Source organism: Pseudochaenichthys georgianus, chromosome 3 (assembly GCF_902827115.2).
Source record: "Pseudochaenichthys georgianus chromosome 3, fPseGeo1.2, whole genome shotgun sequence".
NCBI lineage: Eukaryota > Metazoa > Chordata > Actinopteri > Perciformes > Channichthyidae > Pseudochaenichthys > Pseudochaenichthys georgianus.
Window position 1 is genome coordinate 5345653 of NC_047505.1, and position 19892 is coordinate 5365544.

Below are 19892 nucleotides of genomic sequence, written 5' to 3' on the forward strand. Positions count from 1 at the left end.
CACTAGTGTGATGATCCTGTGTTTCCAGGTGAAGGACGTGGTGGGCTATGACACGCTGGGCCACTGCTTCTTCACGGAGGACGGTCCAGAGGAGAGGAACACGTTCGACCACTGCCTGGGTCTGATGGTGCGAGCCGGAATGCTGCTGCCTTCAGACAGAGACAGCAAAATGTGCCGGCACATCACCGAAGGATCCTACCCAGGATATGTAGCCAACCCCCGGCAAGACTGCAGGTACCACACACCGAGAACTGAATGCCCGTCTTGACCTCTTCTATCCCATGGAGGGTCTCTGCCCAGTGAATACATATGTTTTTTTACATTGAAGTTTCTTAAGGAACATTTAAACATTGGTTTTCAGAACAGACAGATGTAAAACTCAAAATAACTCAACTCATATCGTCCTAGAGCCAAGGAAAATGTGTGATACTCAAGGTAAGAAAATGCAGACTTTACTTTAGTGTTCAACCTGCAGCGCAGAGACCACACCTGAACAACGTGTTCTCCTGGTCCCGTCATCGTGCTGCTCTGAATGACCCGAGGCACAGTTGAAAGCGGTCACTCCCTGGCTGAGCTGAATCTGAGCGCTGCTGACTCATCGAATCTCTCAGACAATGGGGGGTCGGCCATGCCTCCCTTATTGAAAGTCTGAGCAAATAGCAAGGGAATCAGCAAGTCAGCATGCATGTCCCCCAGCCCCTTCGCCATCCTCTTGCCTGGGGAGATCCAGAGTGTAACGACATCCTCTGTAAGAGTCAGCCATGAAAAGAGCTAATCGAAATGCTCTACATACTAAGGAAAGGTGCTTTCATGCTTGTTTTCTTAAGCGAACACTTTATACATTACTAATATTATATATTATATGTATATGAATTGTTTGATTATATGTATTCATTTTTAATCGTATTCATCTTCCTTTGGAGATGTGATAGAGCTTTAGTAAAGGAACCTTGCAACTCTGTTTTGCAACACTTTACAATGAATCGAACACATCAGAGAAAGGTTGAACTTCAACACAACGCAGCGGTCACGTTGCTGTGTGACTATATGACAACATGATGTCAATCTAAGTTTCACCAGCAAAGGGTTTGCATGGAACTAATTCTGCACCGCGTGTTCCACGACTAACACATGGACTTATGCACAGGTACCATATGGTGTAGCGTAGCAGTATTGTGTGGCAGAGAGTAATGCACCTGTCACAGCCACATCGGAGCAATTCAATATGTTCACTTATACTTCACACAAAGACACTTCACCAGTCACAGCCTCTTAATCAAGTGCACTATACATGAGAGTGATTAGTCGGGATCCAGTACATCGACATGCCTCTGATACCACGCACACTACACAGAGCACCAATTCATCTTGAAACAGTGTTATTAATATACCAGTCATATTTCTTCTTTCTTTCTTAAGAGAGGATATAAGACCGTGTTGTGCTGCTGAGCTGCACACGGCACTGCTGTGATTAGGGAAGTGAGAGATCAGACGGTGTGATGATCAGAAATACACCCTTTGACAGGGATGTGACGACGGCTCCACAAACGGAAAGTCGCCCCCTCAGGATTCATATTGATCATATTTGATAGTGCAGCGCTGCATAACATGAACAGAGATTCTTAACTCAACCTCCCACCTGTCTTTTTCCTCCACATGTATGATCTGAATTTGGTTCTAAAATACCACGCAGAATAAGTGAGGTAACGGCAAACTGTTGGTGTACCTGTACCTCTGGAAGATAACCAGCTGACTGCGAAGTCCCCGTTACCTGCATTGGAAGCAAGAATATGAAATGAACATTTTATGGCATTTATGAACATGAGGTAAAGGCAAGTGTATCCATATAGCTATTTCAACAACATTAAAAGCATTAAGATTTAGTGCAACATGTGGTCATCAACAAGCCAAAAGTTACATTGCTGTGCAACTTGAGAGAACACACACACACACACACACACACACACACACACACACACACACACACACACACACACACACACACACACCCACACCCGCACACACACGCGCACACACACACACACACACACACACACACACACACACACACACACACACACACACACACACACACACACACACACACACACACACACACACACTAGCTCTGATCAGAAGACAGTTTCATCCTCCTCATGCAGCCCACACGTCTCCTGTTCCGAGCAAATTCAACGCGTACACAACCCAACAATGAGGGGGGGGGGGGGGGGCAGGGGAGAGACAGAAGGGTCCACAAGCGAGTGAAAAAGCTGACAAGAAATGAATCACCATAAATCTGACATCGAGGAACGTGGTTAGTGCAATCATGTTTTATTAAAGTGGAATTTTAAACCACAGTAATAAATAAATACAGTGGGATTTGGAAATCATGACAGAATACAAAGATCCAGACAAACGGACAAAGAGCCTCATTAGGAGTGGACCTCCTTGTGCTTTACCAGGCGCTCATCGTTTGATCTGTTGGAAGGACAGAGGAAAGGAGAACACATCAGATGTAATGAAAGTAGAGGCTAACGTTAGCAACAGCACATCCTTCCTGTTGGATGACTGTGTATCCGTGACGGCCCCTACGCACGCCGCCGTGTGTAGGCTCCGTGACGGCCCCTACGCACGCCGCCGTGTGTAGGCTCCGTGACGGCCCCTACGCACGCCGCCGTGTGTAGGCTCCGTGACGGCCCCTACGCACGCCGCCGTGTGTAGGCTCCGTGACGGCCCCTACGCACGCCGCCGTGTGTAGGCTCCGTGACGGCCCCTACGCACGCCGCCGTGTGTAGGCTCCGTGAGGGCCCCTACGCACGCCGCCGTGTGTAGGCTCCGTGAGAGCCCCTACGCACGCCGCCCTGTGTAGGCTCCGTGAGAGCCCCTACGCACGCCGCCCTGTGTAGGCTCCGTGAGGGCCCCTACGCACGCCGCCCTGTGTAGGCTCCGTGAGAGCCCCTACGCACGCCGCCGTGTGTAGGCTCCGTGAGAGCCCCTACGCACGCCGCCCTGTGTAGGCTCCGTGACGGCCCCTACGCACGCCGCCCTGTGTAGGCTCCGTGAGAGCCCCTACGCACACCGCCCTGTGTAGGCTCCGTGAGGGCCCCTACGCACGCCGCCCTGTGTAGGCTCCGTGAGGGCCCCTACGCACGCCGCCGTGTGTAGGCTCCGTGAGAGCCCCTACGCACGCCGCCCTGTGTAGGCTCCGTGACGGCCCCTACGCACGCCGCCCTGTGTAGGCTCCGTGAGAGCCCCTACGCACGCCGCCGTGTGTAGGCTCCGTGAGAGCCCTATACGCACGCCGCCCTGTGTAGGCTCCGTGACGGCCCCTACGCACGCCGCCCTGTGTAGGCTCCGTGACGGCCCCTACGCACGCCGCCGTGTGTAGGCTCCGTGAGAGCCAAGTCACGCATCCTTGAAGCTGCTGAAGGCAGCGTGCTGAGAGGACACAGAAACAACCTGTGACCTGCTTTATATTCTGAGATGCATCCTTGTCATTTCAATCTAATGCCTCTAACAAAATGAGGATCAGGATAGAGGGAAATGGGGGTCCGACTTCTACTGACAAAACTAATGATGCTTCTAAGACCCCTTCTTCTGAGGAATCAGGTTGTTTTGTTGTGATATGTTTACTTCACAGGCCATGGCAGAGCAGTTTAAATGAAACATGTCCATGTGAGTGGATACAAAATATGTCTATTTTATTATGTTTTATCCTGACCCAACAATGCAGAGTATGGATCACAGCGAAATGAACACATACCCAGTCTTTGATTGATTGCATGACAGTTATTGTTTGGTAGCATGGCATGTATCACTAAAGTTAGAGGAGCAGTAAACAAACATGCAGTGCATGGCAGCTGGATTCTCACACATTCAGAGGATCACAAAACGATATGTTCAAATGCAAAATCCATCTCATCAGGCTTCAATTAAAGTGTTTTTGCCCAAACCGCGGTGGTTCCAAACAATCAGTGTCCAGCAGCTACTGGCAGCTACTTCCTGTGAAATAGAGAGGACACTGTTCATTGAATGTAACAAAAGCAGTTCAGGTATCTAGTGTCTGACCTCATCACTCCCTAAACTTTTTTTTTTTCACACCGAACATTGAGGAGGTTTGATTAAATAGGTTTCCCCCGGAGCCTCCAGGTGGATGATGGGTGGCGTAAGGCACATCGTGCAGCTTAACTGGAGCGTCATATTAAGGAGAGTGTGTTGGGTTGGTTGTAAAAGGGTGTAAGGCTTTTCACATGTTTACGACTGTATCACTAAAGCTTGAATTGACCGCCTAAACTCGAAGGCTTCACTCCATTTAGCGTGGATGCTGCAGTAACATCAGTTATATCAAACTGGGGACTACTTCTTAGTTGAAAGAAGAGGAAAGAACGCCAATGTAGGTTTTTCTGGCAGGAAATGTGTTGTTGCTCTTCTCAAGAGTTGATTGACAGATGGAACACCCAGTCACCTGGAGCTCTGCACACAAAGTACTTTTGAAAAGACTCCAAACAGTTTCCGACGACAGCTTCTGGTTTTCTGTACCAACCATCTGGCACGCCGGGGGGGCATGGATCTGCCTCCACCTGACATGTTAGGATATTGAGAAGGTCCTGAACCAAAGGAGGGGACACATTCTGTTACCTCACAGAACTGTCATTTGGATCAAACCCCCACATGTCTTCAATGGAGACATGTGGGGCCATGCTAGCAGCGTTGCTTTAAAAGTAGTAAAGTTGGTTTGTCAGTCGGCCCACTACTTGGGTTAGGACTGACATATCTCAACAAATATAGGATGGATTGCGGTTACATTTTGTACAGACATGCATGGTCCCCAGAGGATAACTCAGACTGTATTTGCTCAAACAGCACCTCTAGGAGAGACACTTTAGAGTGAAATGTCTTGATGAGTATCGGATAGGTTTTTGCAATACATTTGCTAAACATAATTATTCAACATCAACAGGGTGGTTAAAAAACATCAGTCATTTCTTTGCAATTGGACATATTTTATATGAAAGACAGATTTGAATGTGAATTTTGTTGGGACTATAATTTGTATGTGGTACTTACTGATCGGTTTAAAATACGTTTCTCAAGTGGGTAAATCTACAACAACAGTCTCAGCATTTAGAGGAGTTTAGAAGGGAGGGAGACAAAGAGCTAGCTTTAAGGGAAAAAGAGGAGCGGAGAAGAAGTGGAGGAGTCTGGCGCTGCCTTCAAGCTAATCTGCTTTCAAGCTAAACTGCATATCTGCCATTTATTTTCCTATTCATCACACTAAGCTGCTTTCTCTCAAATACCTTAAATGGAACTATAATCATTTTCTCTTTATGCCAGATGCATGTGTGGAAGGTGTTTTCTTAACCGCCAAATTCATTTTGGCGCTTAAGAAAGCATATTTTGAAAGCATGAATCAAAAGGAGGTGTGTGTGCTGTAAGGAAAGGTCCCATAATAACTTACAGTCCCCAAAAGTGGAGATACCAAACGCAACACTTAAGAGAGAGAGAGATAGAAATGAGGATAAATACAAGCAATGGAACCGTTTTGAAGATGAAATTAATAGGCCTGTTCCAAATGATATCTACGTACATACAGACAGATGGTGTCCAATCGCTGTACCTGTTCAAACTGCTAGTGCTTGAAAGATGGTTTTCAAGGTTCAGTTGTGGCTTACTGCGAACCAGGGGCGGACTGGCCCACTTAATGCGCGGCATGTATCGGCCGGCCGGCGACGCAAGTATGTTACTTAACAAAAAACCCTATGCATTTTATGTTATTTTGGACCATTATTCATATAGTAATCACATTACCTGAGCCCTTGAGTTGCCTAGAGCAAAATAGTTACAGCATATATTTAGTGATTTTATTGTTAACAGATCGTTGATGCAATAACATCTGGACCCAATTTGCCTGACTTGACACATGGAATAAAACATGGGCGTAGGAAGCACTCTCAATGTGGGTGAGACAATTTAACATGGGGTGTGGGCAGGTGGTGGACCTCACCTCCTCTAGGGGGGTCCGGGGGCAAGCTCCCCCGGGAAGATTTTTTTTAAATGTTGAAGTTAAATGCATGCAGTCAGTAGGGGCTTGGACTGTGAGCGTAGGGTCGCCGGTTCCCCCCTCACTCCCATTGCTTCTTCTTCTTCTTCTTCTTCTTCTTCTTCTTCTTCTTCTTCTTCTTCTTCTTCTTCTTCTTCTTCTTCTTCTTCTTCTTCTTCTTCTTCTTCTTCTTCTTCAACACCCATATTCATATTCACACACACGATTTAAATATATGGGTAATAATAGAACTGTAAACAGATTAACTTTTTCTTTCAACATTTATTTGAACAGCAAGTGGAGGCAAAAGTGACTGCACCCAAAACAATAAACCTGCTAGCTAACTAGCCTAAACTCAGTAACAGAATGTGGGCAACACGTTCTTCTCCACAGCCGCGCCACCTCTGAGTCAGACATCACTTCCCCCTTTTCTATCCTACGGGTGCAGCCGTACAGCCCCTCCCCCTGAACCCTGTTGTAACAACATAATACACTTTTTGGGGATGCAGCTTGGGATGTGAGGACATGGCTTAGAAAGGGTGTGTCGCCTTCTGTCCTGCCAGTGTTGGCAGGACATGAATTAAAATGTCGAACTCGGACTTCATTTTAAGGACATTTCGGCCAGGGGTGTAGAGCTATATTTGTTTAAGCACCGGATTGGCAAAACAGGAGAGTGTGTGCACCAGTCTGCCTTGATCTATGAATTCATGTCTGTGACTCTCACAGTATCTGCTGCCCGCAGCTGTTTTATAGAAGGAACACCTCCTTCACCTCATGAAATCTCTGCAGCACCAGGAGGCAGCGGGAGGGTTAACTCAGCCTCTGAGAAGAGGAGCGCGCAGCGCCTTTCACGCACCTCCTTTCACGCACCGCCTTTCACGCACCGCTTTCACGCACCTCCTTTCACGCACCGCCTTTCACGCACCGCTTTCACGCACCGCTTTCACGCACCGCTTTCACGCACCGCCTTTCACGCACCGCCTTTCACGCACCGCTTTCACGCACCGCCTTTCACGCACCGCCTTTCACGCACCGCCTTCACTGTGTATACCTTCAGAATCATTAGAAAGGCTAAAGAGCGGTGTGGCTGATGTGTTTTAACCACACACACCTCTATACACACACACACACACACACACACACACACACACACACGATTTAAACGCAGGCTTCTGTTCCTCCATGTTTCGTTGTTATTGTTTCACTGAGCGGACCCGCACATTTTTTTCAAACGCTCCCCTTTTTGGTCCATCTGCGCGGTTTTGTGCGCTGTGATGATTCGGCTGTACCTTTAGTAATGAATATTAAATGTTGTGAGAAAATCTTTCCACCAATAATTCCAATAAAAATGTATTCACTTCAGGTTTACGAAAGTAACTGTAATCAGAGTACTCATTTTTCAAATGTAACGCGAGCTGAATACAGTTACTTGATTTTTGTATTCTGATTACGTAACACCGTTACATGTATTCCGTTACAACCCAACCCTGGCCACACCCCACTGGGCTGGGCTGAACAAATGTGGGCCGGTAGGATTTTTTTTATATAAACTTTTTTTTTGTTTGGCCCTCCGGCCCACACACAGCACCGACCCACACACAGCACCGGCCCACACACAGCACCGGCCCACACACAGCACCGGCCCACACACAGCACCGGCCCACACACAGCACCGGCCCACACACAGCACCGGCCCACCGGAGAAACTCCCTGTATTCACAATGGCCAGTCCGCCCCTGCTGCGAACCCTTTGTTGTTTTGGGACATAAACCCTGATATATACTGAGCTGCTGGCAAACCTCTGACATAGAGGTGGGGTAAGATGAGCCCATTTCTACTTGTTGTAAAGTCAAATGACAACAACCTTTACTTCAGGATGTCTTCTGTCAATGAAAATGAAAATAATGCATCTATCACAAAGGGATTATGAAAATATGACTTCTCAAAATAAAGTGGTCTTGTGGCTTCCCTTGCCCCAAGAGCAAGCTTTCATGCTCATCTTTAGCTAAATGATTCGCATGGTTTTACTACTTGCTAAATGACATGATAACTATTTTCAGACCTGGATAATTTAGCTTTGACATAACAGTAGTTATACCTGACAAGCAAAACATGGTTTATTGCGAAAAAAACACATTTACCACTTCACCATGTGCTTCTCTCCATCACAGCCAGATATAAATGATGGGTGCTTCCTGAATGTAGGTCACATGACAACACATGTGTACAGTTGCCTAGATAAAGGGGGTGGGTGAACTTACCCACGGGCTCATTTTACCCCACTCTCCACTACAGTATATATCTCCTAGCTAACGCCATTAGCTCGTCTATTATGAGCCAGCGTTCTAACGTTGGCCATGGTGAGAGGGGGCAGAAACGGCATATACTGTATCTCCTTTTCTCCAGAAATCTGGACCCAGTTCTCCTTCCTCAGCTCTTCGGTTTACCCAGCATTCTCTGTGTCCTTCTCCAGATGTCAGTTGGGGTAGCCGTTATTCAGACTGCCATGCTAGCAGGCTTTAGTGAGACCTGGTGTAAACAAGGCACACAAGGGCCCTTTCTCATTTCTCTAACTCCTCTCCTCGACTCCCCTCCTCGACTCCTATCGTCGATGCTTAGTCCGGCCCACAGGAGATGCGAGCGGAGGACTGAGGAGGGGAACCGAGGAGAGAGGAGGGGAAATAGCAGAAGAAATGACATTGGAAAAGAAATGATAACTCCTCTCCTCTGAGCGGTCATTTTAAAGAGACGTCCATTAAAGGTGGGGTAGGTACGTTTGAGAAACCGGCTCGAGATCGGCCACTTCCTTACAGAGCCCATCCTCCAACACACACGAACGCGCACATGACCAATGAGGGCACGAGATAAGTTTGTGCCCCGATGGAAGGCTGACAGGCAGGAAGGCCATCCAATTGGTTGTACTTTTTACAGTATTACGGCTTCCACAGATGACATTTTTTTATGGATTTTTTGTTGTCAAAGCACTTCAGATATTCATTGCTATCGGGATGTTAAGAGCATTCCATGGAATATAACAAAAACTGTATCTCGAGCCGGTTTCTGAAACTTACCTACCCCACCTTTAATGATGACAGGAGGCACAGCAGCCCTCTGTCTGATGGACAGATGTGTTCATGACCACAAGTATTAAAAGTATAAGCAGAAGACACCAAACCAACTGAGACCTGTCTGTCCGCTGCATCTACACACACACTGTACCACACACACGCACCTACAGCTAACAGCCTAACAGCCATTGTGTATTTTATTATGTGAAGCACTAAATGGTCTTATGATATATATTACACACACTGCTCTGCTTTCTGCACGGACCTCACAGCTGTTCTCTCTGTAAACATCGCGTCGCGATGAGAGCAGTTCATAAAATAATATCCAGGGGATGCATGCAGAGCTGTCATTGGCTGAGAGAAGTCCGGCCGTGTCACGACTCTTTGAAACATCTCTGTTCCCGGAAATACATACAGGAAGGAGCCGTGGAGGACCCGCAGTGTCTCCTCAGTTAGAGCTCCTCCAGAGAGCCTCCTCGAAGCTCGATGCTCGGTCCTCGATGTGCATTTAGAGAAATGAGATGTCCTTCAACATGGCGTGCAGAAATTCATTTCCGGGTCACTACCGGAGGACCGAGGAGTCGAGGAGTCGAGGAGGGGGATTTGATGAAATGAGAAAGGGTCATGATGTTGCCGGGGGGGGGGGCTTGATTACACCAGAGCTAAATTGTTTCATTTAAATTGAGCTGCTGAAGCGGCTGATGGGGGGGGGGCGTATATCCTATATATTAAGGGTGCATAATGTAGAAGAGAAGTTAACTGAGAGGTCAAAGTAGGGGAATTAGAGAGCAAGAGTAAAGCGTGTTCCCTCTTCCTAGACTGATGGAACTAGATCAAATCAAACTTTTTTCACACTGCACTTTTCACACACAATAGTTCTTCAGAAAACATAAAACAAAAACAATACTACAAGGTAATGGAGTCTTATACAATAGTCTCATAAAGTTTACCATATCTGGAAATCTGATTAATAATTAGTTTAATAAATGACCATATTATTGTTGAAGGACTTCAGAATGATTGGATAGTAGAGGCAGAACTCAACACATAGCGACTCGATGCCTGATGTAGGCAGTCATTAAAAAGTACAGCCACAGAGCATCTATTACCACAGCACTCATAAAGCAGCTGTAAGTGTGTTTCATATCAATAAATCACAGAAAACATTGGTAATGCAACTTACAAATATTTAACTAAAAATGTTTTCACATTAATTAACAAAATAAAAATCTAGTTTCAGGGCAGATTGAACCATTAAGGAAAATACGTGTCTTTGAAGACATTTTCTTTCCTTAATGTTTCAATGGATAATGTGTCAGCAGCTGCATGTCAATAGTTAACACAATGTATGCATTTATTCAGAATTGACTTTCTCGTTACCATTCACAAGCGCAACAAATATTTTGGGCAAAAAATGTAAGTGGTGCTGTGTAATAAAGTCTTAACTACCTGAGGTTTGATATACAACTTTTAAAAGACTGGCAACACATTGAGTGTGTGTGTTAATGTGTGTCTGTCTGAAAATATATAACTCATCATCATCATCATCTAGAAACATACCTTTACTTTTTAAATGTTGAGCTACAACTATTCCCATACACAAGCTCACATTATGCTCCAAAACACAAAAGCAAATTCCTTGAATGTGAAAACCTACATATTTCAATATAGTGGATTCTGATTGTATTGTCAGGTAACATCAATGTGGCATATGGATATCATGGTTGTATGAAAGTGAATAGGAAAAACACTGAAATGAAACTGATATCATAAAAACATTCCTCCAATTGTTATGAAGTGAAACGTCGTTCATTCGTGATCCAACAGCAGTGTCGTCAGTAAAACAGAAGTCCTTTCCTCTGTTTGTATTCAGCATCCCTGCTCCAGACTATTTGTGTCCAATAACAAACTCTTTTCTCCTCCACACAGCGCCACTTCAACCTTCTGGATCGCCAACCCCAATAACAACCTCATCAACTGTGCTGCTGCAGGCTCCGAGGTGAGATTCTCTCCCCCCCCAACACCCCGTCCCCCCATCCCCGTCTCTCCAGGTGGAGGTCTGTCACATTACTGCGTTGCCAGGTCAGATGAATGGCTGTGTATTCCTATTAACTTTGGGATCAAGCAGACAACAGGCACAGGCACCGCCGCTCTTTCACTATGATCGAGTGCCAATTATGATCGTACTCCTGGGATTTTACAAGGATACGTCGGGCGGAATGGACTCATTTATCCTCACCAATGTAATCACTTTTCTCATTTGCATACCTGCGGAGAACAACAGAAACACAGACAGGCTGACATGTGGTGGAGCTGTACTAATGTGTGGGGGTGTGAACCAAAATATCTCACATGAATCTACACACATTTGCACAGGTTCTGTGCTGCTCTACATTCATAGCTAAATCTGGGTCTTGACCCGGAAGGTGCAGAGGATGGTAAAGGGGCAGCTGCCAAAGTGCTAAAAGGGCAAGGTGGCCATTTGTATTACTTTTAATACATATATGCATGGAATAACAACTTTAAGTTTAGTTAAAAAGTGGTAGGGACACTTTTTTCAGATTTTAAAAACCGTGGTGGTTTTTAAAATCTACATGAATCACCCCCCGCCAACAATATAAACATATACAGCATACAGTACATACATACACACGCTTGCTTTTTTTGACAACTAGAGCAGTAAGTATGCCAAAGTGCTGCAAAGTGGGAGCGACAATGGCTTTACTAATTTCCTATTCATTTATTACAATTATTACTAATATTAAACGTGTCACAGGTTACCAGATATACACCCAGAAAGTGTGAACAGTCCTACAGATTTGACATGTTCTCCTGTGGAAATACATTTTCAAAGTCTACCAATCTTTGTGCACACTATTTTCAGATTTCTTTTTACAAATTATCCTAATACAAAGTGGTGGGGTCCCCAGTAAAACTTTTTTTTGTTATCTATTTACTTTTATTTATTTACTTAATTTATGTATTTTATTTGTATGTGTCAAGAAAAATGTGTGATTGTTTTTGTATTATTTGACTTTAACTTTAACTATATATTTATTTATTTGTTGTTCCTTTCTTTTCTTTTCTCTTCACTATATCTGTAAAGCGTCTTTGAGCACCTGTAAAAGCGCTAACAAATTAAATCTATTATTATTTAAAATATACCAATGGGGTTGGTTCAAATACTAATTCATGACAGTTCTGTCAGAGATACACTTCCTCTCCATAATCCTCTCACCACCTTCTCCATAAACACTTCAGGCACGCTGATATTGTACAGCTGAGATACTACTACTATGTGCCAAAGAGTTAGTTGAAATTATTCACATATCATATAAAATACTAAGGTACACAATTATAAAAAGCAACACATTAGTTTTAGATAACATTTATCAGACACAGAAGAGGTTTATTATTATTTTTGTGCTTCATGTAGATAATGTTATTGATTTGCAAAGAAAGTAAATAAAAAAAAAGTGCTAGTTTATACTTCTACCCGACTATATTTAAAAGAGGAAAACATGTAATTTTACTCCACTAAATGTGGCTACTTTTAACAAAATATCTCTAAACATTAAACTAGTGGACTAACTCTTTAAGTCACGAAAGAGCCAAATAATTTAAAGATTTTACACATTCAATCAGAACTTTGGTATCTGCAACAGTAAAATGCAATGCAACAATATTATCTAGAATTGTCACATATATAATTATAAACACACTAGGGCAGGGGTGTCAAACTCAATTTCATCGCGGGCCACATTGGAATTATGGTGACACTCAAAGGGCCGGTTGTAACTTTAAGACTATATAAATATGTAATATATATAAAATAATGTATTATATTACATTATTGCCTCTGCATTGGATTATTATCGGATAGGGTAATAACTTCATAATTAACTACGTCTGAAAGCAGAAGTCTACGGCAAATAATAGCAAATCTCTTCGGTGAGAATGTCACAAAATTATTTAAGAAAAAAAGTCAAATTCTGAGAAAAAAAGCATATTTTGAAGAAAAAATGTCAAATTCTGAGAAAAAAAACCATATTATATTCTGTGCAAGCTCTTGTGGGCCACAGAAAATGAAGTCACGGGCCGGATTTGGCCCCCAGGCCTTGAGTTTGACATCCCATTTTTCCGCACAATGATTACTCTGAATATTTCTTCCACAACTGTCCAATAGGAGGCCCACAGGGCAGGGGCTCGAACCCCCTGGGAGGTCTATCTTTGCACAGGCATGCTCTTGACTGTCTCTTCTTATGCGTTTGTGTGTGATCCCTCAGGAAACAGGTTTCTGGTTCATCTTCCACCATGTGCCCACCGGCCCCTCAGAGGGCCTGTACTCCCCCGGACGCACCGAACACACCCCCATGGGCCAGTTCACCAACAACAGAGCGCACTCCAACTACAGGGTGAGTCTGAGCGACTGGTGCTGAGAGGGAGGAGGGGGGGGGGGGGCTCTGCGACTAGCCTGCGTATTTAGCACTAGCCAGATGTTCCAATATAAAACTCTACATTTACATTTTACTAACACTGAACCCTGTGGTCGGCAAAAGCATAGCCATGAAATACACTCGGACATACAGTAAGCTAGTTGGTTGCTTAAAGTTTTGGACACTCTTTGAATTCCTCATTGAGCTTTGGGAGTAACGGATTACATGTAACAGGATTATGTATCAGGATACAAAAAATAAGTATCTGTATTCCCTCATAGTTACAGAAAAAAGGACGTAATCAGATTATTGTAACATTTTTAAAACATTGGGGATAACCAGCAGGATTACAGTGTTAGTGAAACCTAAAACAACCCGGTATCACGGCAAGACGTGAACATGTGACGATTTACCATGCTGGGAGACGTGAAGATGTTACGATTTCGTCCCTTCAAATGTGACAGTTACACGGTATTGTTAACCCATGTTAACCAATGGAGAAATACCCGGAAATGCCAAGCAAATGCTACCCCCGACGGTCGGTTGTTATTGTCAATATTAATATATATATAATAATATTAATATAATAATTATTTATTTTTTAATAGTCACACTCGATTTCGCCGATGTTCTTGTTGCCCCAGCTGGTCGACACCTCTTTGAGCAGAAACAAAGGCTACATTCATGTATTAAATCGATGTTAATCCATGCATGTGGATGTGGAATTAACGGACACGACGTTGTGCGATTGCGTTGCCAGGCAACAGCTTCGGTTCATGTTAATATACAAACTCTTCAACTACAACCGTAGTTATATTTAAAAGCATGTTAGAAGGCCTCACAAAATACTTTAATGTAAATTTAAATTTAAATGTGAAGGAAAATGTATAACAAAATACATCCGAAAACGAAATAAACAAAACCGGAAACAGACGTAGGCAAGATCCTCAGCTTGATGATTGGATGGTTTAGCCGCAATGCACGCTGGGATTTGGTGTTTATGCGATGTGAAATCCGCAAAAAAAAAATTCAATTAAATAATACTTTATTCTGAGTGTGCTTGCTTTTCTCTTTCAAAGTCATCATATAACGGCATTGTAATACACGGTTCGGCTGCATTAAATATGACATATCTGCCGTAGTTCTCTATTAATAGAGCCCTGATGAGAAGACAAACATGAGGAACTGAAAACGTGACGTGGATCATAAATATATCAGCCATTAAACAACATCTTACATTTCTTTTCACACAATACGTCTCCTTGCATTATCAACACTAATTCGGCTCACTTTTATATTTGATCCAATTGGTAGATAGGCTGTATTTACACCATAAAGGTGCACAGCTGATATAAAGGGACACCTAGTGGTTAAAGCATGTTATTGAATTTCATTATTTTTATTATTAGATATTAATATGATCCCTATAAAGTATATTCATTACTCGTTATTCTCTACTAATAGTTAATTAAAGACTGTATGTAATGACTATTTTGCACATCCCTTTCAAGATTTCAAGATTTTCTAAGGTTTATTGACATATCATATAGGCCTACACAACTGTGGTGTAGTTCTGCACTGAATGAAAAACTTGGGTTGCAGGTTCCTCAATAGTGCATTACAAGAGATCTATCAATATGTGTGCATACCTCCAGCAATGTTAACTATGTTGAAGCACTTATTTTAACTGATATTATACATAATGTATTATACTCTTATAAGATGTATGTAGATATTTCGTCTCCGGCCTTGTCAGGTATTGAACAATCAATAAATAAAGAACACAGAATTGTTGAATATAAAACACAGAATTTGTGTGATTATACTAAATGATTTTCAAATAAACACAACTGCATATTTAACTGTTACACATGCTGATGTAACGCAAATGTTCCAACTTGGGATCAATAAAGTATATCTTATCTTAAGCTGATCGATGGCTTCTGCCATATTTGCAAAATGTGCCTCTGAACCTTGACAAGTGCATGTTTCAGGCTTATCAATTAATGTAATGTAATGTTATCACAGGGGTCACACACATAAGACCAGCTGTTAAATAAAGCTCTTCTGACCTTAGCTGGCATGTGGGTATATATATTAATACTGCCCATTATGGGCACAAGCAATTTTCACCCATTTATTAATTATATGTTTTAAATGTGAGTGTTTCCTGTCCCCTAAACCTCCAGGGATGTACACAGTTTAATACTGGCAACTTCTTATTATGGGAAATACGAAAACGTCTTTTAAAACTACAACTCCCAGTAGAGACGTGCCATAGAGAACATGTTGCGAAACAGAATAGCCAGCATGTGTAGTTCTGGGGACGGGGTGGGGGAGGGGGGACGCGGTGGACCCGTTCAAATCCAGTTTTGGACAGTCTGCCGTGGTTCCATCCCATTTCAAGTGCTGTTCGAGAATCGGCTTAACCCTCGGAGCACACTCTCCAATCACAGAGCTTGAGGACTATCATGGGGTTTGTCAAACAGAGCACATGGTGTAGTCCAAACGATAGCTGGGGATTCTGGGTAGTGTAGTGTCTTCTGCCATCCTTTGCTCCTGGGAATGGACGCTCACATTACCTTTAAGGGCAGCCGACACAAACGAATGCCGTGCTTCCATGAGCGTCAAATCCCGACGCAGGTGGGAATACATTGCAATCAGTTGAAAGCTATTTGCGTCTCTTTATGACGCTGAAGGAGCCTAGGAGCGTCACAATTGGACGCCACGGACACTGACCAAACGTCGCTATTGGACGCTTAGGGAGTGAGAGTGTGTTGCTAGAAGAGAAGACTCCCGTCGGGGAGAGCAGAATCTTCAGCGCTCCTACTCATGCTGAGAATCCTTGCAGGCAGGGGCGGGACTTTATTTAGCTGGGCCACCATGTGGCCAATCATATGCGAGGACACACTAGGATCATACCATTATGTGAAAGAAGGGTGGGGGGCACAGCAGGTGTAGTGGTACAGGCCAGCTGCACAGAGCGATGGGGAGACGGATTTAAATTTAAGTGCGTCGGAAAAAGTCAAGAAATTAGTGAAAACGGAAAAAAGAAGCAGCACCTGCTGCTTTTCAATGATACTGGAGAACGCTAAGCTGAGTGCAGGATTTGTAAAATGAAAATAACCTTTTTTGGTTACCTTTATTTTGGTAACCACTCAGGATTTACTGTCAGAGGTGGGAGAAGTTCAGATCTTGTACTTGAGTACAAAAGTACCAGAGTGTAAGAATACTCGGTTACAATAAAAAGTCCTGCATTCAAAATGTTACAAGTAAAAGTACAAACGTATCAGCATCAAAATATAGTTAAAGTACCACCTGCAGAGGGATCTAGATGCAGGTGTTCTCTTCCCCATAGAGCCCGCTCGCTGCACATTATCCCTGGCATAAAGATAGATTGTGGGTCCCTCACAACATGTTGTACACAGTGTAAATAAACATTCTGGTTACCTCAACATCAGGGATCTTAAACATTAAACTCCTTCTGAATCAAACCGTCACGGTAGCCTTACCTTACTGTTCCCTCTTAAAATAGAAAAAAACACGTTACTTTACCAGAGAGAAAATGGATTATTAAATGATTAATGTGACTAATAAAGAGCGGTTGGATTATTAAGTATTATTCTGTTGATCGATGTCATTACATTTGGTGAAAAACACATAATGACTTGTTAATGACTCGTTTTGTCAAAGTTTAGGACTTGGACTTGACTTGAACTTGCCCATCCTGACTTGAGACTCGACTTGGACTTGAGCGCAAAGACTTGAGACTTGACTCGGACTTGAGCGCAAAGACTTGAGACTTGACTCGGACTTGCAAAACAATGACTTGGTCCCACCTCTGCTACTTTCTAACGGCGGTGAGAGTGGTGCAGTGACGCTATCTATCTTCTATCGATTAGATTTATGATTCGAAAATTATAAAAGTAGGGTAGACATGTGGATATTATCCGACTGAACAAAACGTGCATTTATCTAACAGGTTCGTTTTCCACTGACCTTATTTCGAGCTATTTTCCAAAATCCTATGGAGAAATCCCATTGCTTTTTTGTCGAGGGAAACCGAGAGCAGTTTACTTCCGGGTTTTAGGACGCGTCACTGCAACACTAAGTTGATGCGATTTGATTGGATTGTGAGGCAAGGGAAGCCAGCCGCCTCTGGCTTCCCTTGGCATGGCCCTGACTAATCACAGGTTGGCAGGGGCATCACGTGAGCCTCATCTGATTGGTCAATCTCTCCATTTTTTTTCACCAAGGGAAGCCAATTTCGGCTAGCCTCCTCTCGCAGCAGAGAGTGCAATCTACTGTTTCACCATAACATCTAGAGGGGCGCTGTTTCACTCTTTATAAAATACTCAATGAGAATGGGGGAGAGACGTGCCGGCAGCAACACACAACAAAGAATTTCCGAAACTAAACGAAGTGTTTTTATTTATTTATTAAAATTATAACTACACTCCGAAAAAACAGGGGAAGCCTGGCTTCCCTTGGCCTCCAGGAGAAAACGCCACTGGTCAGGAGGGATGTGCGCGCATTCAGGTAGGCCCCCCCCGGGGCCGGCTACAGTTATAGAAGTCTCAGTGGATGAATGCTTGCATGATATGATCAAGGGGTAGTACCCATAGAGTCCAGTAGAGGGCTCCACCTGTGCTTATATCCTCCATAATGACGAGCCTTTCCATAATGTTTTATTCTTTAACATCCTAGTTGGGTTTCTTGTAAAGCCTGACCAAGTGGTTTGTCTTCTTTCTTTCCAGGCTGGAATGATCCTTGATAATGGAGTAAAGACCACCGAGGCCAACGACAAGGACAAGAGACCCTTCCTGTCTCTGATTGGAGCCAGGTCAGGACTTCTTCTAACAGCATGGTCCAATAGTCAAAAATATGACTCATTGTCTTTTCCTAAACACTTTTCCTAACTTTGAAGAAAAACAACGTTAGGTCAAGGAAAGATCTGAAAGAGAACTCATGCACTTAGGAACAAAGAACCACAGTTGTAGGAAAGTTCTGCTCCACTCACAGAAGATCTTTTTTCATTCTTCTTTTGTTTATCTAAAGCAACATTATTTATAATGCACGTAGTAGAAAAAGAGTACAGTGAAAACTCCATGCTGTACTTGTGCTTACGTTATGCCCTTTTGTGCGGGCAGCATTCTGCACAGAGCGGGACATCTGGTCCCCTGACCGCAGCTGAGACCAAGAGTTGATCCATGTGTTGTTTCAAGCTGGACTCTGGGACCTGTAATATTAAAACTAATTGAAAAGTCTACATAACCCACTAGTTTTGCTTGTACCTTGGTCATTAAACCAAACACACACAAAAACACACTTAAAGAGTTTAGCCTATTTGAAAAGTTGCACCAGCACTAACAATGGTTGTCTGGATTTGGGGAATATATCTGCATTTTTCTTGTTGTTCTGCGTTTGAATCTTTGTTTTATTGCACCTATTGTCAGTTGCTTTGCAGAAAAGCTAAATATAATGTAATGTAGACAGACAAACACACAGATGTAAAATAAGATAAGAAGTACTTTATTGATCCCAATTTGAGAAATGTTTGTGTTGCAGCAGCATACAAAGACACAGCATGGTCATGGTAAAAACAATCGAATAACTATCAGTGAACGCTATCTTTCTCCACTCAGTGTGATGCGTTACATCTTTCAGGTACGGCCCCCACCAGGATGCTGATCCCTTCAAACCCAGGGTCCCGGCTCTGATCCACCACTTTGTGGCCTATAAGAACCAGGACCATGGAGCCTGGCTGAGGGGGGGCGACGTGTGGCTGGACGACTGCCAGTGAGTATAAATGCATTCATATAGTAGATCCTCCAGAAAAACGCGGGCTAAAATCCTTGATTATGCGATTAAACATGCAGGGTTTGTATGTGATTTTATGCGGTGAAATTGCGGGAGGTTGCGAAATATGCTAAAAAACCTTTTTTTTAAATATTGGGCTGTCTTATATATTCTCTCTCACACACAACCTGCCACTAACGTTTAACCCCTTTACTATTCAATTAAACACATTCAATGTTTATTTATTGTAAAAGCAATTGGGCTATTTTAATCACACTCTCTCACACTCACACTCACACACACACACACACACACACACACACACACACACACACACACACACACACACACACACACACACACACACACACACACACACACACACACACACTTCTCCGCCTCATTCTGTTTTCATTTACTCGTTCGTTATCTGACCAGCTTCAGTCTTGTAGGCTACTCACCTCGTTTCTTGTAGCCCTCGAAAGGGTTTTGGAGGTCGATGCCTCGGTGAACGTGAGTTGTTTGGCTTTCTTGTCCGCAGCAGCAGAA

General features: G+C 43.5%; 1 protein-coding gene across 1 annotated transcript in view; it reads left to right on the top strand.

Annotated features, from left to right (window-relative positions):
• LOC117462441 (cell migration-inducing and hyaluronan-binding protein-like) overlaps positions 1-19892 on the top strand; it is a 96075-nt gene that overhangs the window by 58935 nt on the left and 17248 nt on the right. Inside the window, exons 13-17 of the mRNA XM_034104684.1 lie at positions 29-234; positions 11038-11107; positions 13395-13523; positions 18302-18387; positions 19212-19343. Coding sequence (XP_033960575.1) covers positions 29-234; positions 11038-11107; positions 13395-13523; positions 18302-18387; positions 19212-19343 — 623 coding nt within the window. The remainder of the gene's footprint in view (positions 1-28; positions 235-11037; positions 11108-13394; positions 13524-18301; positions 18388-19211; positions 19344-19892) is intronic.